The 24,318-nt window shown below is 39.4% G+C and overlaps 1 protein-coding gene across 8 annotated transcripts in view; it reads left to right on the forward strand.

Annotated features, from left to right (window-relative positions):
* PAM (peptidylglycine alpha-amidating monooxygenase) overlaps nucleotides 1–24,318 on the forward strand; it is a 314,671-nt gene that overhangs the window by 165,542 nt on the left and 124,811 nt on the right. For all 8 annotated transcript variants that reach the window (XM_055565583.1, XM_055565617.1, XM_055565573.1 and 5 more), the window contains exon 5: nucleotides 14,021–14,078. In XM_055565583.1, the coding sequence (XP_055421558.1) occupies nucleotides 14,021–14,078 (58 nt within the window). The remainder of the gene's footprint in view (nucleotides 1–14,020; nucleotides 14,079–24,318) is intronic.

Consider the following 24,318-nt stretch of genomic DNA (forward strand, 5'->3'; position numbering starts at 1 on the left):
TCCATAAACATAAGTACCCTCTGCTGGTTATACCTGTTATTCTGAAGAAAGGAGTTCAGTTTTCAGAAGGCACAGTTGCCTTTGTTTAATTTAGATTTGAACTGGCTTTCCATGTCTCATTTCCCTCGAGATCGTCAGGCATGCCGAACTGGGAATTTGTATTTTATCCATTCGTGATCCCTATATCTAAATGCCTTGTCACATCTAGTTAAGAGATGTAGCAGAAAATGTCTAATTGAAAATGCAGTTTTTGACCTAGTTATTTTATTAGACAGGAAGACGGGGTTCCAAATATTCTGAACCATTGCAGATTAATATGTTGAAATGGATCAAGTCACCCAAATATAATCTACTTCTAGTTAAATTTAGAATTTTGAAGGCTTTGTTTTTGCTTTCAGAAATGTGTTTGTCAGGACATATTGGTTGCCTACCCCACATACATCTCCTCCCTTTCTTGCTAACAGAACCCCAGTTTTGTTCCAGCATTGGCCTCCTCTAGCCCAGAAAATGAATCTTGATTAGGCTTCCCTTGCAACTGATTGGTTTAGAGACGGGCATGTGACACAGTTCTGGCCATTTAGATGTGAAGGGGATTCTACTGGAGGTGAAGTGTTTTGGAGAAAGTTTTGCTTTTGAAAAGGACCTTAAGGAAGAGACTCTCCCTCTGCCGGCCTTTGGGAATGGCTTCATGAGACTGTGATACTGGAAGCTGCTGTAACCATCTTGTGACCATGAGGAAAGAATTCTACAGATAGAAAGCAATACATTGAATATGGCAAGGCTGGAAGATGGAAAGAACCTAGCTCCTTGATGATATTGTTGAGCTGCTGCATGAGATAACCATTCTTACATCTATCCTACTTCTGGACTTATTACGTGAAATCCTACATCTCTGTTAGCTTAAGCCATTGGTCTTCTGTCATTTGCAGATTTATTCTTAGTGATGATTAGCATTTGATTAGACCTCCTACGTATGACTGAGGTGGCATATATTTGATTTACTGTGGCCTTTGTGATATGTCCTGATGACTGTATGCTCAGTTCACTCTAAGGGAAAAAGGGTTTTCTCATGTGTGTTGCCGTCTTGCTTTCCTAAAAATCTTTGTACCAATTTTAAGTGCCACAATAAAATGAAAAAAAACTAATCATCTTTCAGGCCAAAAATTCTGATAATAGGTGCCATGATTACATAAAAATATTTGAGTTTTATAAGATGCTTTGCATATGTTACATCTTTTCTTCTTCAAGAAACCTATCAGTCAATCTTAACACTTTGCTGATACCAGTTATCAATGCATAACAAAAAGTAAAAATACAACTAATACATTAATTTATAAATTATTGCTTGCTTATGTGTGAAGCAGTCTCAGTTTGCACTCTAGTCTTCAAGTATGCAAAGAAAATAGGATTTTAATTTTTAAAGTTGATCTTACCTTCTTCAGCCCCTGACCCTCTGGGTAGCAAGGGAAGAAAGCCTTAATAGTATCAATTGAAGGTATCCCACTCTCTTTGGGGTCAAGACAATCCACTCAACTTTTGATTAGGCTGTTTTCCCTCCTCCCTCTTTTATTTGTGAGGGTAATATCTTGAGTGTAAAGAAAAGAGGTGATCTTATATGAATGGCGTTGGACAGTGAGAGATCCCAGATTAACAGGGCCTATGGACTCTGTTCCTTTTATTGGTATGAGCTCTGCCACCTAATCTGTGACTATGAAATCAATTTCTCCTTAACCAGACACTTTCTTTTATCTCATCCTCCTGCCTGGAAGGGCGGTCTTCTATGTCATGTTTTCTCTCCGTCTTAGCGTTAGCCCTGCCCCGTTTCTTGGGCCATGATAACAGAATGGCTGCTAGGGAACCAGTGTGAATCAGTTAGTCAGTTCAGTCACTCAGTCATGTCTGACGCTTTGCAACCCCGTGGACCACAGCATGCTAGGCCTCCCTATCCATCACCAACTCCCAGAGTTTACTCAAACTCACGTGCATTGAGTCAGGGATGCCATCCAGCCATCTCATCCTCTGTCTATCTTCTCCTCTTGCCTTCAATCTTTCCCAGCATCAGGGTTTTTACAAATGAGTCAGTTCTTCACATCAGGTGGCCAAAGTATTGGAGTTTCAGCTTCAGCCTCAATGAATATTCAGAACTGATTTCCTTAAGGATGAACTGGTTGGATCTCCTTGCAGTCCAAGGGACTCTCAAAAGTCTTCTCCAACACCACAGTTCGAAAGGATCAATTCTTCAGTGCTCAGCTTTCTTTATAGTCCACCTCTCACATCCATACATGACTACTGAAAAAACTATAGCTTTGACTAGACAGACCTTTGTTGGCAAAGTAATGGCTCTGCTTTTTGCAGAGTGTGAATACAACAGTTTAATATTTTAATATAATTTTTTTCAAAATATCAATCTCCTTCCAAATATGGAATGCCTGAAGCCCAGAAGCCTTGCCCAGAACTTGTAGCATTTATACAGTTATGTTAAAGTCTATAGGATTGTTACTAAAAGTTGCCTGTTTTAATATTATAATATTTACTCTTTTCTAACTCTCTGAACAGTATGCACTTTCATGGTATATGACCTCATTAGTGCTTAATACGTTGTGAGAAATTAAAATCAGTGTGTGCTAGAAGGGTATGTCAGGCACTCAGATTCTTAGGTGTCTGTTTTACACCACTGGTCTGCAAAATGACAGTAATTTCAAAGCTTGGAAATCAGCAGGCAGAGGGAGTCTCTGCATGGTGGCACTATATTCTGTTGGAGCTTATATAATACCAGTATTGCTTCAAAGAATTTTTCCTTATATTGTTTGATTTTGAATATTTGGCATTTTTGAAATTGACTCATTGGCCCATCATTTTTTCCATCAGCCTTTCTAAATCTTTGTCTGTTTTTTCTGTCAGTGTTCTTTTCTTCTTTGCTATTTCCCAAGTCACCCTAGGCTCTGTGACTATCACTGAAGGAGTTGGTAGGGAAACTCTAAGGCAACTCTGCTACCCACTGTCCCTGCAGGCATTTCTTTCCTGGGAGGCAGTGTAGAGGACAGCTCTGGAGGGACTGTAGGTAACTGGATAGCAAATGTGGCTGGTGCCTTGAGAGGACCTTGGGCCATGAGGCCAGAGTCTCCACAGTCATAAGCCTCATAGAGGGAGCTACAGGGAGGAGCTGGGCTCCTCAAATGAATCAGGAATATTAACAAAAGGTAAGTAGATGCCCGTATGTTAGTGTTATCCAGGAGCCATCCCCAGGAGAACACTGTCAACATGGATTTTGGTTGGTGACATTGTCAACGGCACCCTCCTTGAAACATTCTCTCCTCCTGACTTCTCTGATGTAATGGTGGTTTAGTCACTAAGCCGTTTCTGACTCTTGCGACCCCATGGACTGTAGCCCTCCAGGCTCCTCTGTCCACGGGATTCTCCAGGAAAGAATACTGGAGTGGGTAGCCGTTCCCTTCTCCAGGGGATCTTCCAGACCCAGCAATTGAACCATGGCCCCCTGCATGGCAGGCAAATATAATACCTCTGTGATTTTTCTCTAAACTCCCTGGTTGCTCTTTCTTTTCCTGGCTGTTTCACAGCTCCATCCTTTCTCTTTTCTGTTTCACTCTCTCCTCTCATATCTCTCTTATCTCTTGGTCAACCTTTCCTTCAAATTCCATTTGACCCAGGTGCTCATTTGACATTTACATGTAGGTTTTTTCAAAAGCTTCTTAAGCTTTATATGTGCAGTGACAAATTCATCATCTTCCAAACTGGTCCTCTTGTGTTTTATGTGTTAACGAATGCTACCACCATTCAGCTACTCGAACCAGTATATTCAGTTATGCAAACCAGGAATCATCCTCAACACTGCCACCTTCCTTCTATTCAGATCCACTCCCAAGTCACGTCTATTTCACATTTTGAATATCTCCAGAATCTGTCCTGTTTTTTCCTTCTCTACCGTTATAATTTGTTTTCAAGCTCCTATCATCAGTTTTCTGAACAACTATGTAACTTTTTACTGGCCTCATCTAATTAATTCTCGCCTCCATATCAGTTCCCCACAAAAAAAATTGTCATTGGCTTTCTGTTGCCATCAAGAAGAGCAAAACAACCAGAGTCCTGAACATGGACTACGAAGTGCTGTGACGTGTACCACATCTACTCTTCCAGTCTAAGTTAAAACATGTCCCCCCTTTTCTATATGTACGGGTTTTTGTTTTCTCAGCATGCCTAGTTTTCTCCAATTACAGGGCCTTTGAAAATGCCGTTTCCTATGCCTAGAACAATTGCCACCTCCCTTCACTGAAGATCCTTTTCTTGGAATTCCTGGCTCTTATAGTGACCTGCACTTCTCTCACGTGTCATTTAAAACAGTACACGTATAATAATACTTATTTGTGTGATTTGTGTTTATTCTACGAGTAGCCTCTAAACTGTGGGAGGGCTGGAACCATGTGTACTTCTCACAGTTTTATGAGTTTAGCACAATGTCTGGTTCCTGGGAGTTGCTCAGCATGTATATTTGTTGGACGCATGAGGAGAAGGATGGAAGAATGGATTTCTACACAGACATTAAAAGAGTTTAAAGGTTCAATTCAGTTCAGTTCAGTCACTCAGTCATGTCTGACTCTTTGCGACCCCATGGACTGCAGTACCCCAGGCCTCCCTGTCCATCACCAACTCCTGGAGTTTACTCAAACTCATGTCCATTGAGTTGGTGATGCCATCCAACCATCTCATCCTCTGTCATCCCCTTCTCCTCCTGCCTTCAATCTTTCCCAGCATCAGGGTCTTTTCAAATGAGTCAGCTCTTTGCATCAGGTGGCCAAATTGTTGGAGTTTCAGCTTCACCATCAGTCTTTCCAATGAACACCCAGGACTGATCTCCTTTAGGATGGACTGGTTGGATCTCCTTGCAGTCCAAGGGACTCTCAAGAGTCTTCTCCAACACCACAGTTCAAAAACATCAATTCTTCGGCACTTAGCTTTCTTTATAGTCCAACTCTCACATCCATACATGACTACTGGAAAAGATAAGCAAATGTTAATGAGATAACTACGGCAAGATATATGAGAGCAGACCCCAAAAGAACAGAAATTATGAATACCACTTTGGTATCTGATGGAAACTGTGGATACCACTTTGGTGATTCATTTTAAACTTTAGGAGAGTAGAATACAACTCCTTTAATAAATGAGCTGATAGAGCCATCCAAGTCTAGAGCTTCTCTTTCACCTCTCTCTCTTGTCCTCAGATCAGATGTAAACCACTTAGTAAGAAATCCAGTGTTTGGGGGATAGTGATTGGGAAGCCCTTTTTTGTTCTGCAGCATCTCCAAACAGATTGGATAGAGTCAGTTTCCAATCATCTGTTCCAAAGGGGAGAAACATGCGGGGGAGCAGTTAGGTTGGCAAAAGGTTCAGAAAATGGACTGCTTTCGTATTACAGGAAATGTAGTGAAAAGCATGAACCACTGGCTTTAAGCTGGGGGGAAACGAGTGATAAGGTCCGCAGCAACACTGTTCAGAGCAGGAGTTTCCTCTCACATAACCCCCCTGGCAACCAGGAAGCCAACCAGGATGCAGCCATTGTCACCACCTGTTGTGCTTGGGAGATTAATTATAGCCCATTATTAGTGTGCTCCCTTTGCTTCCTCTTAAATGAAAGCATGTGAGTGCTCCAAGACAGATGTTCCCTCACCAAAATATTTTTTTTTTCCTTCCTCGTTTGCTTGCACAGATTTGTAATTCCCACAGAAAAGCTCTTGCCAGGAAAGAAGCTTCCATTGGAACTACTTGGCATTGAGAATCTTGTCATCATCAGCCCAGTGTGATTATAGTTTAAAAATGCAAATGGGATTCTGGGATGAATCAACTGAAGGATAAAATTCATAAGAAAAAGTGATGCTGTATAAAACCCTAATTAGGTGGCGTCTGTAATATAGGTTTCAGTTCAGCCTTTCTTTGTGAGTTTATTGCCAGCCAGTCAAAGAGGAAGGTACATACAGAATTCAACCAATATTTATTTATAAAGCTTCCAGTATGTGCCAGGTGTTATTCTAAATACTTAGGATGCTGCTGCTAAGTCACGTCAGTCGTGTCCGACTCTGTGTGACCCCATAGACGGCAGCCCACCAGGCTCTGCCGTCCCTGGGATTCTCCAGGCAAGAACACTGGAGTGGGTTGCCATTGCCTTCTCCACTTAGGATGCTAGCAGACATTATTACAACAAGATTGTGTTGTAAATTGTTGTGAAATTGAAAGTCTCTCAGTCGTGTCTGACTCTTTGCAACCCCATGGACCATACAGTCCATGGAATTCTCCAGTCCAGATTACTGGAGTGGGTAGCCTTTCCCTTCTCCAGGGGATCTTTCCGACCCAGGGATCGAACCCAGGTCTCCTGCACTGCAGGCAGATTCTTCACCAGCAGAGCCACCAGAGAAGCCCTTTACAACAAGATTGTGTTGTAGATTGAGACAAACATCCAAAAAGATGGTGAGGATGGAGCATAGCTTAGATGGTAAGGAACAAAGTAGAGAATTTTGGAAAGCACTCTCTTTTTAGTCATTTGGGAGTGTTTTACCATAAACTCTGGTTATTCTGCCAGAGCCTAATAAGTAGAGAATATATATCTTATTTATATGGTAAGAGAAAGACATTAGGAAAAGGAAAATTAGAATAGCCTGCATTCAAAAGTGAGAGTTTAAGGGATTTTATCTGTAATTAAGTGTCTTTAAATTCTGATGTCAGAGAGGTAGATTTTTTTAAGCCTGAACTTTTGACACCACAAAAATTATACTTGCTTTGCCCACTTTTCTTTTGCCTGAGCTTTCTTTTATTCTAGGAAAACGTTGAAAGTACAAACACCACTGAGTCAGTATAAACTTCTTTGCATGTGTTAAAATTGCTTTAGGAAATAGCAGTTTGATTCTATTATCTGTCTGGATCAATTAAAAAGAGGCTTTGAAAAGTGTTTTCCAATTGCTTTCTCTTTCTCTCATAACTAAAATTCTTGTCTAACAAGCCTGATCACTTTCTGTACTTTACTCTTGTTGGTCTGGCAGCTCTGGTGTCAGCCCCTGAGGTTTTCTCTACTACTTTGCAGAATTCAAGCTATTTGAACGCTAATAGGTACTATGTAAAAATGTAGGGCTTAGTGGGTCCTATGTGGCTTGTCTCAATCAGATTTAAACTGTGCATGGTCTGAGTTAGGAGGGATACTACCTACTCTGTGAGTAATCACTCTAAGGCAGAGAGTCACTGTTACCACCATGAGATGGTTGCCTGCTTTGGTTATCGTTTCAAAGGATACCTGAGGAAAGTTACCAAACACCTAGTTCACAGTATAAGATTTCTAAGGCCCACTAACAGAGAACAACCAACTTGCAAATAGCCACAGATACAAGCAAAAGGGCCATATTCAGGTAAAGCTCGGTCGTGTTGTCTGTTTCTACATCTGTTTGCATCATCACAATGCATAGTCTCCTTTAGAAAGGTAGTCTGCAGGGATTCTTTAAGCCTGAACAATAAAAGGCATGTGAGGATATTATCCAAACAGGATCAAATGATTGAGCTCAACACTCGAATCTGAATGGTACCTCTGGTTTCCCAAAACAAAAATTACTGATTTTATGTGAATAGTTTTCATGTGCAATAGTATACAGGTGGTTTTGTCTGTCCCATATTAATTTACATAAGGAGTCAATTTTATTAACTACTTGTTCTGTAGAGTTCACTGCATTTCTGTCTCACAAATGACTAAATCAAAATAAAGAACATTTTGTTCTTAAATGTTGTAAGCAAAGTGTACTGATCTCTATTGTCTACGTGAGACTTCTTGGCTTAAGATGGGTAATAATAGAATACAATGGGAGTTCTTTAGTAATAAGTGTTTTCCTTCTTTTTCATTTCTACTACACTACCGTCTTTTGTCAGGAAAATGTTATTTTCCTGGATAGTTTCCAACAGCAGCAGTAAAGAGGCATCAGCAATATCATATCCCTCCCGATTCAGATTTGGCCGACGTGCCATAAAAGATAGCAAGGGGAGACATGGCTATGTACATTCATGTTATTTCTCCCTTTTTGTGCATCTGAGTCTTATGTGAGCAGTCTGAATCCGCAGTATTTTACAGATAGTCTCCTGGCACCGAGCGCAGATACAGCGTTCTTCCCACAGAGAGAAAAAGAGGACTCGTGATGATGATGTATGGAAAATTGTGAACGGTTGCCCTGGCAGTTTAGGTTGAGTTATAGAAGCATCCTTTCTAGGACAGTGTGTTCAAATGAAAAAAACGATTATAATGGGCAGTTAGGTGCTGTATTTGTGTCTCCAGAATGTTAGAAAGTGTTGGAGAGAAACATTGATCTGAATTACGTGTCGGTTTTCAAATTGCTTTACCTTACGGAAACAAAATGATGACAGAATTAAATAGTTGCGGCTGTAGTTCGCCACAGTTTGTCAACAAGCTCTCATGAAATGTTTTCAGGTACTCTTGAAAATTTAGAGGACTTGGGCTAAAACTTAAATTTTATCTCTTTGATTTCTTTACTTATCCCATGAATCAAATGAACAACGACATTGTGTCTGAGAACTGACATTGCCTTTTCAAACATTAGAGAGATTTGAAAAACAACCTTTTTGGTAGCTTCTTTCTATAGTGGAAAGAGAAGTGCTTTAGTGAACTGGGGTCAAATTCTGTTTCATAAGTTTCTTAAGAATTATTGCTTTTTAATTGCAAGTGATCTTCTTGAACTTCAGTTTTCTCATCTTCATTTATTTACTTGCTAGCCATGCTGCATGTCTCTTGGGATCTTAGTTTCCCTACTGTAGATCGAACCCAGGCCCTTGGCAGTGAAAGTACCAAGTCCTAACCACTGGACCACCACAGAATTCCCTCCATCTTTACAGTAATGTCTATAATGCCTATCTGGTGACGTTATCATGATAAATCATTATGATGGAAGGTTCTATTAATAGAGTGAAGTTAGAAGGCTCAATAAATGTTCTACCTTTTACAAGGTATCATATGCTAAGTACTGATCATATGTTTAAATCAGTTGAATTTTTTGTAATGTTGAATGATCGAGATTGTGGAGTCATATTTACCTATTCAGAATACTGTTAAATATCGTTTTTGGTGTTCATTCTGAAAAATATCACAATTGGTTACTTGTATCACTGATATAATAATTTTATTACTTTGAGAGATGGATCAATACAGTTTTTTTTTTTTTAATATTGTTGCCTCACGAGGGTTTGCTTTAAAAAAAAATGTTTCTCATCAGAGGGTTGGTTGTAGTTAACTATGTGATTACATGTCAGTATGGTCTTAAACTGACCACTCAATACTTACAGCCTGGAATTTAAAGTACTATCCATTCTTGGTGACCTGCTATAGAAATTAACCTATATTGATGAAACAGTATTTTGTAATCACCTAAATAATCTTTCTCATCCCCTTATAATAAGCTTATAATAGTTTGGCAAAGGCCATTATCTAATCCATGCTTAAACAAATTACGTATCTTATAAAAAAGTTACTCATTTATTTAAGAAGAGTCTTAAATTTTATTTAAAATATAGGACTTGCTACTGCTGCTGCTAAGTCACTTCAGTTGTGTCAGACTCTGTGCGACCCCATAGACAGCAGCCCACCAGGCTCCTCCATCCATGGGATTTTCCAGGCAAGAGTACTGGAGTTGGGTGCCATTGCCTTCTCTGAAAATATAGGACTTAGTCTCATAGAAAAATGGAGATACGAAGGTTGAAAGACTCCCCAGAATCACAGTTTAACAGGGTTAAAACTTCATGGCAAGCAACTGACAAGAAAAATGCATAGTTATTTCTAATCATCTGGAAGACATACATTTTAAGATTTTTAATCCTAATTCTGACCCTAATTACTTGGCTTTATGTGGATCGATAACCTTTCTGTGAAAGTCTTCATTTCTATAAAAAAGATGCAGTGCCTATTAAACCTCCTCACAGCATAATTGTGAGAAGAAAATAAAGTAACACAAAAGCGTGCTTACTTTTTTACTCAGCCGCCCTAAGGGAGACAGACCTTGACGATCTGGCTTCTCCCATTGAACTATGTAAGTGACCCTTAGGAACATTTCTTCAAAGAACTTGAGCTTTCAACTTAATTCTAGGAACCAAACTGTGGCACCAGAATACTTCAGAACAAAATCACTGGTACTTTTTATAGTTGCAGAGAAAAGAATAATTACTTTTCTGTTATTCTTTGTTCTATTGAGCTGTGATCTTCAGAGCTTTCAGCTGAAGGCTAATTATTGATCTGATACACATTGTAATTTTTAATGTGCTCATTTTTTTAAAAAGAAGAGTCTTACCTTTTTTCTAACAGAATTATTCTTTATCTTGAAAATGGGCCATATGATGGTGCATGGTAGACCATTGACACAGTGTCTACTATACACTCTCCAAAAATAACTTTGTAGGGTACTGTTTATTCTGTGGAGGACCTTTGTCATCTTTTCTCTCTTTTTTAAAAAAAAACCTGGCTTTAACACAATAGAAAAGAAACATTTGAAATCTGAACACATTCTTATTATTAGGGAAGTTATAAGCAAGAAATAGAAATCTATATAAGAAAGACATTCTTGAGCTATTCTGTCATTTAAAATTATGCAGCTGATGATAAGGATGATAAGAGCAAGAATTACATGTGGTTCTCATCCATTCTGAGTATAAATAGTAGTTCTATTTATTCTGTATCAGTCCATCCTAAAGGAAATCAGTCCTGAATATTCATTGGAAGGACTGATGCTGAAGCTGAAATTCCAATACTTTGACCGCCTGATGCGAAGAACTGACTCATTTGGAAAGACCCTGATGCTGGGAAAGATTGAAGGTGGGAGGAGAAGGGGACGGCAGAGGATGAGATGGTTGGATGGCATCACTGACTCAATGGACATGAGTTTGAGTAAACTCCAGGAGTTGGTGATGGACAGCGAGGCCTGGCGTGCTGCAGTCCATGGGGTCGCAAAAAGTCGGACACGACTGAGCGACTGTACTGAACTGAACTGACTGATCCATTATTAGTTACATCTAATTAGTTCGTTTTTTAGTTTCTTGTTTTTAATCGAAAGAACCAACTTGCTGAATTTGACATACGTGTCTACGCCTGTAACTTGTCTATTCCAAAAACAGCTTGAGGGTGGCTTATGATAAAATCAAAGGTAAAATAAAACCCCCAAATTAGAAGTTCAGATTTAAAAGAACTTCTCTTTGGTTTGCTTTTCATTGCAACCTTTGGTTCCTTTCTTGTTATAAGTGTTTACTTAGCGATTTTAAATTTACTTTTGATTGGCATTCGCTTCTAAGTCATTGATTGTTCGTTCATATCGCTGAGTGACCTGTAGTGCCTAAGGCACTCTGCTTGTGTTCAGATCCCAGCTCTTCACTTGTTAATGCACATGGTCACTGGTTAAAGTGGGAAGGATAGTTTTGTTTTGTTTTTCAGTAAAAAACTATTGCAAATAAGGAAGGAGGTCCAGCGTGAGTTGAGGTCACCTTCTCCGAAATGAAAAGGAAAGGCCCTGAGGGGGCTGAGGCGGTTAGTCCAGGAGACTAGGCCATCTGGATTTGTTGATTGGCACTTCTCCAGAGGAAAAGCAAACTGGTCCGATCGTTATGACAGGAGGCAGTGATGTAAATTAGAGCAAGGCAGCCAGTGGCCGAGAACTAGGGCAGAATTATCTCCTTGATGTGAGAAGACAGTTCTGGGTGGAAGATTTACAATGCGCAGAGGCAGAGGAAGGATTTACAGTTGCCAGCCTTCTAAAGTAACTGCACTAAGAGGGGTTCAGGAGCCGATCTGCATACTGCTAGGTCTTGGCTAGAGTGATTGGGAGTTACCTAGACCTTGGTCTGCCTCATCTGTTAAATGAGGATAATAGTAGTACTTGTATTGTGGGAATGTTTTAAGGATCAAAGGAGTTATACAGTACGTGTAAAGTGCTTCGAGCAGTGCTTGCTCATAAAGCTCTCAACAGATGCTAGTTACTACTCCTACTATCTTTAAAGGAGTATCTCTGTATCGTATTAGGCTTCCCAGGTGGCACTTGGGGTAAAGAATCCACCTGCCAACACAGCAGACCTGGGTTTGATCCCTGGGTTGGGAAGATTCCGTGGAGGAGGAAATTGCAACCCACTTCAGTATTCTTGCCTGGAAAAATCCCATGGACAGAGGAGCTCTGGCGGGCTACAGTCCATGGGGGTCGCACAGAGCCAGAAACAACTGAGCACACACACACCTATCATATTTGACTGTTTTTGTTATTAAATGGTATAATACACATAAAACATTGAGAACCATGCCTGGCACATAATAAGAATTCGGTAACTATTGGCTGGAAATAGTAGCAGCAGCAGCTATGTGTGTGTGTTAGTTGCTCAGTCGTGTCCTACTCATTGAAATCCCGTGGACTGTAGTCCGCCAGGCTCCTCTGTCCATGGAATTCTTCAGGCAAGAATACTGGAGTGGGTTGCCATTCTCTTCTCCAGGGGATCTTCCCAACCCAGGGATCAAACCCAGGTCTCCCACATTGTGGGCAGATTCATTACCATCTGAGCCACCAGGAAAGCCCAACAGCAACAATAGTAGCCACTAATATCTTTCAGTCCTGAAATACTCATAGCTCAGGATGATCAAATAGAAGGAAATCTTGAATTTATTACTGTTTCTGTTAGAACAGAATAGGCCTGTTTTGTAACATTAGAAATTCAAAGATAGGAAAATATTCATGAGTAATCTTGTACGTGATTGTAAGATCTTTAAGCATTATTAATATTTTGCGAGTATATTTCTGAAGTTCTGGATACAGAAGCTACATCTCCAGCATTTATGTGGCTTAACCTTCTTGCTGTGCAACCTTCAACATCTCCCAGCCTGTTTCCTTCTAACCAAAATAAAAGTGAACCTAAGTAAATATAAAGCCTGTTAAGAAATGAAGCAGATTGTTTAACTAGAAGAAATAGTGTATACAAAAGTAATGATAAAGACTGAATCATATTTATGTAATTTTTATAATTTTAAGATATTTCTTTGATGTGTATTTGAATCTCCTTGCAACACGGAAATGAAAAAAGAGGTTCAAATTTCACAGTTGTGGCGCTGACCAGTAGGTTTAAAGAAACTCAGATGATCTCTGTCCATGTTTGTGGAGTCTCTTGATTCCACCACTGTGCAGTAATAATCCATAAAGTATGAGTTATTAAATGGGTTCAGTCTCTATTTGTATTGGGTATATTACCAATCACAGCACATACTTCACTGCATATGGATTTTCATTAAGAAAGTGAATGCACATATCAACAGATCCCCATTATCCTTACTTTGCAGTTTTTATCAATAAAATCTTATTGTCAGCATATTTAATAGTGGAAAATAGCAACTTAGATAAGAGACTGATAACTGGAAAAGAAAGAATAACTTGAATTAATGTTGATTTCTTCAGTGCTCTACATAAAAATTTTAAAGAGAGAACAACCAAATATATGTATTAAAACCACCCTTTATTCACTGTCTTTGAAATTAATATTTTAATTCTGTTAAATTAATAATTTAATAAAGTAATTCTGGAAATTAAATATTTAATTATGCATATAGCAAAGATGGTCAAAACTAACACCTACATTTTAAAATCAAATGCATTGAAATATTTTACTATTTCTGTAGAGTGTTTAAAATGTTGCCTTTTAACTGTGACAGTACTAGAAATATTACTCATAAATTTATTTTAATAACTAGGATTTAGCATCATTTTACAAATCAGATTATATATAGAATTTTATAAATAGCATTTAGAAGAGAGTCATAGAAAAATGTTTCGAGTACCTAAGTTCTACACTTAGCCCTTGCATTCACCTGGCACCCAACATTTGACAGATAACCTCACCTAACTGGACCAGTAGTCCTTTTTCAGTCACAGAGCCCATGCTTTTACAAGTTATTTCTTCTTCATTAGCAGCAGTTTAATTTGAATTTTGTGTCTTTCTTTCTTCACAGTCTGATACGTACTTCTGCATGTCAGTGCGTTTGCCAATGGATGAGGAAGCCTTCGTGAGTAAGTATTAATTGGACGGTGCAGAGGGGTGGGCCATAGAAGGAAAGGCAGCTATTTGAGATCAGTGAAAGGTTCTCTTTGATGGTTATGAGCGCATTAATCTTCTACTGTCAGTTTCTGAAACGCATTGATAATGCCTAATGCAGAAACACTACTAGTGAGCCACTGAGAGACAAGCTTACTAACTGTATCTGGAGAGACTCATGAGGAATGGTAGTTAAGGGGCTGCATGCAGATGTCAGTGGCCGCAAGTACCATGTGGCCCATTTATAGAGAATTGGCTTTCTGTCTGTGGCTGGATGCTTCATTCCACTCCACTCAGTGGACCCTCTATTTACCTGCTGGTTCATGCTATAAATCGACTGCACTTAGATCAGCATTGGGGGATGTAAGATTTAACCTGTCTGACAGGTGGATGGGTAGGAAGGCATGGAAGAAGTAGAGAATAAGAGAAGGAAGAACAGGAGGGAGGGAGAGGGGGAGGACAGACTCTGCCGTCTATAGAGTCAGGGGCACTTAAATGACAGCTCCTTCCACAGCTGAGCCTTTCAATCAGACGGGAAATGTGACAGAGCACCATCTGTTTTCATCTGGGTAGTTTTAATTTAAACATGCTTTATGACAGACTTTCAACTGTTTGGGGAAGATGTGTGATTGGCAAATTATTCATGGATTTGCTCCCCTTGCCTTACTTTTCTGTTTTGAAAAGTTGATTTTGAAGAGAAAGTGCTGGTAATGAGAGTTTGTACTTTGGTGCCTTGAGACTAACCTCCAACTGGGCTGTCTGAAATGGCGATTATGTGAATCACAAAATGTGTATAGTAGCCTTGGGGCCATCGGAGGATGAACTTTCATGAGGCGTTCTTCACAGAAAAATATATTACAGATCTTCAAATCCAGAACAATGTGCATCAGTTTTTTTTCACATATTTTGGTGGCAGTCACAACAGAAAATACAGCCCGTACCAACACTCTCTAAACAAAACTTGCTCCATAGTTAATTCCTAGAAATAAGTCAGACCTTGGAAAGCTGAGCATTGCCTGACTGACATTCCTTTGTGTAATCATTAAATATTATTAGGAAGAAAGTTAGAAAGTTGTGCTTCTGATCCTGAACTTTAAAAGGGACAAAAGTAATTTTTAAATTTCGAATTGTCATGCTTTGAGTAACACTAAAAGTGGTTTAGGATATAAATTCATAATTAAAGTACTAACAGTAAAGCTTTCTTCAATCATATCCACATATTTGACAGCCTAGGAGAAAATAATGTTTGCTAATAAAAAGAAACTGTACCTGAAGCTTTTCTTTACTAATTTTGTATTTTCTTTGTCCGAGTTTGGGGTAGACTTGATTGCTCCTGTTTTTGAAGAGAAGGCCACTCTACACACCTGTGTAAATATGTTAGTCGTGTTTTAGAGCAGTATTACGGGTCTCACATTAACAGGTTCCTGGTTTGTTTCTGGAGGTAGTGGTAAATGATGTCAGAGCTGGTGACTTGAAGGCCTATAAATATATATCCTGGAATGTGTTATTGCACTCCTAATAGAAATGTGTTTTCTTTCACATAACTTAAAGTTGAAAGGACAAGTCAGTATATTCAGTCAAGAAAAATATTCACAGGAAACGCATAAAGGGCTATATTAGAACCAGGGTATTAAATGTTGTCTATTTTTCTTAGGCAACTTGAAGGATCTTATAAGAATTATAACTACCAGGTTGGCCAGAAAGTTCTTTCGGGTTTTTCCATCAGGTGTTAATGAAAATCCCAAATGAACTTTTTGGCCAACGCAATATCTTCAGTATTTCTTCTTTATTTCTGGGAGGACTGCATGAAGACTAATCATTTTGTCACCTGTTCAAAACATGATTATCTTCAGTGTTAATCCTTTAATTTACCACCCCCAGGAGATTTTTGGTTGCCATTGTTTACATAATTCAGCAACCACAGAAGTTTAGGTGTAGGCAAAATAGAACTGGAAAACTGAAAACCAAAGAGAAGTACCAATTCTTTATATATTTGCATGTGTAATCTCATTAATTCTTAGGATGACACTGTTGGTTGTTCTGTTTTTATAGAGAAACGGAAATAGGAACATCTGTGTCTGTGGTTTAATCAGGTCCTAGGACAGTAGTGGTCCTATTAAAGGAATACTTTGTTCCTAGAGTCAACCCACCACCAGCCATCGTTTACTGAGGACTTGCCAGACACTAAGATACTGAAAACTAAGCATATTTAAGCTATTTTACGGAAGAAGCAAGAGGTCAGAGAGCTTAAGGAACATGCCCAAACTTTTTACTGTGTGTGTGCTGCTTACCTGAATGCCATTCAAATCATAACAGATGTAGTGTGGGGATGATGGCATAGGGACTAGGGGGGAGAAGTTAGCAAATGCATAGAAGCAGCTGAAGTAGAGCAGAAGCGCACTGCTATCTTCCTCACACGGGAAACAAGCATTCCGTAATTCCTTACTGGGAACACTCTGGGCAGTTCTGCAAAAAAGGTAAACTGCAAACTGTCTTACAAAATAAAACCCAATACACATGAAGATGTAAAGATTTGCAGAAGGAAAAGGGCTTATATGTTGGAAGGGTAATTATACATAATGTATCCTAATTCCCAAAGTGAAAGGTAATACTTGTTGGGTAACCAAGGCTTTTCCATGAATGAAACTTTGGCCTTTTTGTGGGTTGTCTGAAATTCTGGGTCTCAGGGCACCTTATCATAAGATTAAATGTGGTTAAAAATGAAGATTTACAAAGACCTGTAAAACTTTGTTCATTTAAGATACTTAAAAATATTTTATATTTATATATTTAATATATTTATATTTTATTTTTATATATTATATATTTAAAATATTCTTAATATGAAATAATATTTTGTATTTAAATTTTTATATTTTATATATATATTATATTTTGTTTTCATTGTGCTGTAAAAATATTTGAATGCTACAGGGCAGGAATCGAGACACAAACATAGATAATGGACTTGTGGACACAGTAGGGGAAGGAGAGGGTGGGACAAGCTGGGATAGCAGCCTTGACATATATACATGACCACGTGTAAAACAGCCAGCCAGTGGGGAGCTGCCGTGTAACACAGGGAGCCCAAACCAGTGCTCTGCGATGACCTAGAGGGGTGGGATGGGGGGAGGAGTGTGCGAGGGAGCCTCAAGAGGGAGGGTTTATATGTATACATATAGCTGATTCATGTTGTACAGCAGAAACTAGCACCTAATTATAAAGCAATTATAGTCCAATTTAAAAATAAATTAAAAAAAATTTAAAAGCCAGCAGGCATGGTAAGGACTCAGAAGCTGCTTGCCTATTACATGAGGGGATACTAAAAAAAGTGTTCTGTTTGCCCATTTTCTAAGGCAATATATTGAAGAGTAGACAGTTTACTCTTTTGTCTTAAATTGTAATTGTTTGAATATAAGGGAATAATTGTTTTTTTCTTTTTAAGAAAAACCACTTGTTCATAAATCAGCAAATTTTTAAAAATCCTATTATGTGGCAGTTATTGGGCTAGCCCTGGGGATGTGGTATGTTACAAATTCAAGGAAATCACAGCATGGCAGGATTCTAGGAGACAAGAATACAAATGTTACAACATAGGAAAAGGACTTTCTCCCTTGCTTTTTAAATTTCTGAAGAAATTCCCAAAAGGCAGACTGTTTATGAGGACTAAAACAAACTCTTCTGATAGTGGTAAAACCCCAAATTATGTTTGAGTAATTTTTAATTTTGGCTTTATGCTTATGCAACTAATTATGTAACATGTAAATAAACATGTTTCTTAATTTTGAGAGGATACCATCACAGTTGTCATGGAATTGTATGTGCATATGCCTGTAATATGTACATACAAGCCTATCCAACATGCTTGATGTGTTTATATGTTGGTGTTGAGTTACTAAATATGAATAAAAGTAGGTATTTGAGAAAATACTCTAATGAAGATAAGTATAATTTTTATATTTTTAAGAAAATCATAGCTTCCTCTAGAACATTGCTTTTGTTTTTGTTTTTTAATAAAGAGCCACAGAATTGGAACGGGTGAGGGTATGAGAAAATCTACATTTGACCACTGAACTGTGATGCTGTCTAAAAGGTGTTTTATAGACACTCAGAAGAATTGGCTCTGACAGCAGCCCACTCAGCCAAGAAATTTGACTGTCATCTTCATCCACTTGCTTTCCCTCACATGGATGACCAGTAAATAAATGTGTCTTTTCCTTAGTGAATGATGGCAGGTCCCTGTCTATCAAATTGCACTATACAAATGAGATAGAAGCATCGAATTTAGAAATAGACAAAAATTCATCTAATGATGTGTTGCTTTTCGTTTTCTTGGGCTTTTCTGTTGAATGTAGAACACGGCAGAATTGTGCGGTTAGATTCGGATATTTCCAAACGTGAGCTTTCTTAAACAAAGCACATGTTAAGGTGATATTGGGGTACTTCAAAAACTGTGGGCATGGTCTAATTTTGATCGTGTTTATGGGTCAGCTACATAGTATGACTGTAGAGACCAAGGTCTGGCAGGGTACAGTGCTCATTTACCCGTATCTTATGGCCTTGACAGCAATAAATATTGAATAGAAGGGTGTGTGTGTGAGTGTCCGTCCCCGTGCAATTACTCTGTCACCTTTCTGCTCCCAATTAGTTGACTACACATGCCCTCCCTTCTCTCTTCACCTAGGGTTTTCTCCAACATGAATAATTTAGTCTCTGTCTTCCACATGACCATCGGGTACCTTCCAGCAGGCACCCTCGGAGGCTATTCTCATTTCTTAGTGCAGGCCACTTGGAGAGAGCTGAAATAGCACAAATAAGATGCAGTGTACTGGCGGTCTGTGATGACTAGATAAAATCTCATTCGCCTGCTGCTCATCATGAACAAGAAACTGTTGCTATATACTCTGTCTCAGCTCTGTATTTCTTGAATGTCTTCTATCATCTGCTCCAAATACCCACATTTCCAACATGACAACCCCCAAACCTCCAGAGTTTTGTCAGGTAATAAAAAAAAAATTAGGAGGAGTAGGAACCATTTCATTATATTTTATGGAAACTGAGAGTTAGAAATGTCTTCAATTGATGCATCTGGAGGTCTCCAAAAAGTAACTGACAGGTTGACAAAGCTGTTTTAATGCCATAGTGTCAAAATGCCACCCCTCCTCACTCCCCAGAAAATGGCCAATTCTTAAAGCCCAGGGTTGAATCAGGTTTGCTGTGTAAAACGTCCTTCAGTGTCTGCAGCTTCTTGGCATTTTGACAGTTGTTCGAAGTAACCATTTCAGCTATTGCAGTGGGGACCATTTCAGTGGCCAGCTCTGAAAAGACCAATATGAACTATTTCAGTCAGAAAAAAAAAAAAAATCTCATGAGAGAGATGGCAAGGTTTGATCTGGATCTGGGAAGATGGTCTGTTTGGATCTGCAGAGGGAGGAGAATGTTCTAGCTGCCAACCATAAAGCACTAAATTTTTGGAGCATATTGGGCTCACACGTGAGCCTCACCTCTTGCAGGCTGCACAACCAATGGCAGTCACTCAGCCTCTCTTTCCTTCAGCCTCATCTGTTAAGGGAGGAAGGACCAGACTCACAAGGCCGTTGTGAACCATAAGTGAGCCATGCACAAGGTAGAAAGTGAAAGTGTTAGTCGCTAAGTTGTGTCCTACTCTTTGCGACTCCATGGATGTGAGAGTTGGACTATAAAGAAAGCTGGAGTGCCGAAGAATTGATGCTTTGGAACTGCGGTGTTGGAGAAGATTCTTGAGAGTCCCTTGGACTACAAGGAGATCCATCCAGTCCATCCGAAAGGAAATCAGTCCTGAATATTCCTTGGAAGGACTGATGCTGAAGCTGAAACTCCAATACTTTGGCCACCTGACGTGAAGAACTGACTCATTGGAAAAGACCCTGATGCTGGGAAAGATTGAAGGTAGGAGGAGAAGGGGACGACAGAGGATGAGATGGTTGGATGGCATCACCAACTCAATGGACATGAGTTTGAGTAAACTCCGGGATTTGGTGATGGACAGGGAGGCCTGGCATGCTGTGGTCCATGGGGTTGCAAAGAGTAGGACACGACTGAGCTCTGAACTGAACTGAACTGGACTGTTGCCCATCAGGCTCCTCTGTCCATAGGATTTCCCAGGCAAGAGCACTGGAGTGGGTTGCCATTCCCATCTCTGGGGGATCTTCCCGACCCAGTGATCAAACCCAGGTCTTCTGCATTGCAAGGAGATTCTTTACTGTCTAAGCCACCAGTGAAGCCCGCAGGGTAAGCCTTCAGTCAGGTTAGTGGGTGTGGTTAGTAGGTGAGAAGGGCAGCCAGTGAGAGCTCAGACTGGATGTTGGAGGTTGTCTTGTTGGAATCATGGCGGAGTGTCAGAGACCGCTGGAGGATTCTGGAAAGGCAATAAGGGGACTGTGGGTTTGCTTTTCTGGGAAATTAATAGGGAGATGTTACAGAGATGACATTACAAAAACAGGGCTTAATGAAGCTTATGCTGGTTTATCTTGCATAGCCTGACTGATAAAGTCTATTTATTGATTGTTTAGTTGGTTCTGGCATATACCAGAAAGTTTCCTTTTAAAAGGTATATCATCTAGAAGTTTAATTCTTTTTGGTCCTGAAATTCCTTTATTCGGCGGTAAGGATTGTTTCACTTGAAATTTGCACTCGATTTATAGGCCCTCTCAGGTGTCTTATTTCTTGGTTAATTTGGCAACAGTCGCTTAAAGTCCTCATAAAACATGTTAAGGATTCTTTCTGAATTGTACATCATGGTCCAAGCTAGCGAGAGCTAACGACAACTTTTCTATTAAACTTTCTGATTAAAAGTGTTCAAGCAGAGGTCTTTATTTTAGTGTAGAATTGCTTTATGGTTTGCGGAAAGCTGGCAGGAGATAATGTAATATGCCATTGCTGTGGGTTTTCAGCAAGCTGCCAAATGGACTCTGCTGCTGTGAGCTTTACAATTGTCTGAACCTTTCTCGCCCAACTGCAAGATTATGAACATTAAAGCTGATCATATCCTACACTTAAATTACCATTTTTGCATTATCTTCAGTTCCTATGAATAGTTCTTGAAGTATAATCTTTATTTTTTTTGGAAAGCAAATGTTTATGGGAATATTAAGGGCCAGGAATTTTAATTATGACAACTTTTGTACATTATTATTTCTTGAGCCTTATGCCTATTTTTCTCAATATTGAAAATGGCTTGAAAGCAGTAGGATTATTAGAAAACTGACTCTATCGCAGATGTGAATCACCAGGGGCCCCATTTGTATGCTTGCTTCAGACCTGTGCCCTAAAATGAGTTTAGGTGATACAGCTAATTTTGTCTGATGTAATATAGGGTTCCAGTGATCTCAGTGATTAAATTAGTGATCTGATTTAATAAAACAATTCTAAAGGGTCAACTGATTTTTGCCTTCAAATGGTTTTATAAATTTGTTTTAAAAGAAATCTTGTTTTTACTGTTTACCCTGTACATTTGAAAGAGCTAGATAATCCAAGTTAACTAAAATAAGTTAACTAAACTCTCGAGGATGCTCACATAATAGAACATAGTCAGCCACTAAAAGTGTTGACTGCTGTCAGGATCACCTCTCATTCACATGTGAAATTTTGCAAAGATGCGCTTGCCTGGAATGGCCTCTGTAGATTCAAAAAAGATACTGATGGGGTAAGAGGCAGAGCTGATCTAGGGTTGACCATGAGCGCCTGTATTTTAAATCAGCTCCATAGGGTAATTCTAAAACATAGCACTAGCTGAAAAGTACTGTTGACGAAAAATTGTTTAATAGCATGTAGAAATATCCACAGTATGTGAAATAAGCTGTTTACTGTGTGTAATATGATTCCACTGGGAGAAAAAAAGAAACAAAGTTAACAGTTTTCTCCGATGATATATACAGGCAATAACTCAGGAATGCCTAATCTCTGGAGATTCAGACTTGCATTTGCAAGTCAGTTTTTCTTTATTTGACAGGTTAATTATCCATGTCTATAGTATTTCTTAGACATGGATAAGTGGAGTCCCTTGGACTGCAAAGCGATCAAACCAGTCCATCCTAAAGGAGATCAGTCCTGAATGTTCATTGGAAGGGCAGATGCTGAAGCTGAAACTCCAATACTTTGGCCACGTGATGCGAAGAACTGACTCAATGGAAGAGACCCTAATGCTGGGAAAGATTGAAGGCAGGAGAAGAAGGGGATGACAGAGGATGAGATGGTTGGATGGTATCACTGATTCAGCGGACACAAGTTTGAGTAATGGACAGGGAGGCCTGGCGTGCCTCAATCCGTGGGGTCACAAAGAGTCTGACACAACTGAGCGACTGAACTGACTGACTGACTGATAGTATTTCTTTACTGCGTTCCTTTGCTCCCATTTCCAGTGGCATTTGGGAGTAGGTTATATGTGTACATTGTTATCTTCTAAATTGCATATTGCTTCACTTGGCTATGTGGGTTCTTTGAAATATTTCCACATCCTGAGTCTGGCAAATACATCAGAATTTGACATGCAGACCTGGATATCCTCTTTGGAAAGGAAAAATGGAGAGAAAGCCAAATACTAGATGAAATTCTCTCCTAGATCACATTTTTAGAAAATGTTATGGCCCTGATTGTAGTCTGATGTGAGCTAAAAGAGGCCATAAATCCTGAACAAGCTCATGCAATTAGAACAAATTTCGCTTAGAACTCCAGAAAATAGGCCTACTTCTCTCTCTGCTCGGGATGCCCACACATGTACTTTCAAGTTTTTCATTTCAGATGGCACTATTCTCCCGGAAATCCTCCAGCCTGTGCACTTTCAGCATCATCACATTTCCTTTAATTAATGTCCTTGAGTCACTATTTCTGGAGTCTCAGGCCTTTGAACGTATTTGTTTTCTAGCCCTTACTGACACTTCCTTGCCTGTAAAATTTTCCCTGGTCTTATCCATCAGGAGGTCTGAACTGCTCACACCTACTGGGACTGAAGAACCACTTCCACTTAAGCAGCTGTCATCTCATTATTGAGTTAGAAGAGTCAGTGGCACTTTCAATCTTATCGGGCGTAATCTTCCCCTGCATTCGCACAAGGCTGTGCTTTTGCCTTTTGGTCACCGTCTCAGGGCCACCTTTGTTTATTCTGCCCGTCAGAATCGCACACTTAAAGGTGCAGTTGTTTTCATTATTATCCGCTACCTCTCTTTCCCTTGGATCCTTTATTTCTTTCCGTGTATGTTCGGAGAAAAAGAAAGAAGGGGGAATTTAAGATGTGATTTTTAATTGTTTTTCCATAGTCTATTTTGTGCAGTGTTGAAATCTCTAGCATAGTTGTCTGTGTATCCTGTGCTCATGGACCTTATTCCCTCGGGGTGGAGGGTCTTCTCTTACAAAGTCAGGACTAATAAGTAGGAGTGGGACAAACCCGGTGAATGAACCTGTCAGCCTGATCTTTTCCCAGTTGACCTCTGCCCAGGACTTGAAGCAGGCCCTTCAATGAAATCATCCAACTCTTGCCTTATTTTTGCTCTGTTTTATGGCATCTACTGTTTGATTTACATTTACACTTGGATATGCCATTCCTTTTGCTGGATGTGTGTTTCAACTTGGAGTGAGTTTTGCTTTGAGTTTTAATTATATGAATAGTTTGACAGTATATTCTTTCTTCAGGAGATGAGGAAGATGGCTAGTTGTTTGTGTCCACTCTGTACCAATAATTTACTTAGCATTTAAATTAGATCCTGAGTTTCTGGAAAATGTATAAGTCAGTGAGAATCAGTTTTTATGAGAGGAAACTCTGAGGGATTTTCTTTTGCTAGCACCTAAAGATATTGATTTGTTTCTCATTATAGAAACTGAAATTAAACACATATCTAGGAAGAGTTCAGTGTGGAACAAATGAGTGGTTCTGAAAATAGTATGTCAGAGAAGGGAAAAAAAATTAGAAAATGGCTCGAGAAGTTGTACTTTGAATAACGTGTGCCCTTTACAAAGGACAGTGAGAAGATCCTCTTCATAAGCAGCGGCCCCACACAAAACTCCTGGCTTTCCTTGCTAATGAAAAGCCGCAGAGACCGTGTGTTGTTGTCTGCATGATCTGTTCTTCTCCCAGCAGGTCTCCTCTCTGTCCCTACCTGAATCTTTTGCTTCATATTTCATTTTATAAATTTAAAGAGAGCCCACTCTTCTTCCAAAAAGGTTTTTGCTTTGTTTCACAAC

The sequence above is a fragment of the Bubalus kerabau genome, chromosome 1 (assembly GCF_029407905.1).
Source record: "Bubalus kerabau isolate K-KA32 ecotype Philippines breed swamp buffalo chromosome 1, PCC_UOA_SB_1v2, whole genome shotgun sequence".
NCBI classification, from domain to species: Eukaryota; Metazoa; Chordata; class Mammalia; order Artiodactyla; family Bovidae; genus Bubalus; species Bubalus kerabau.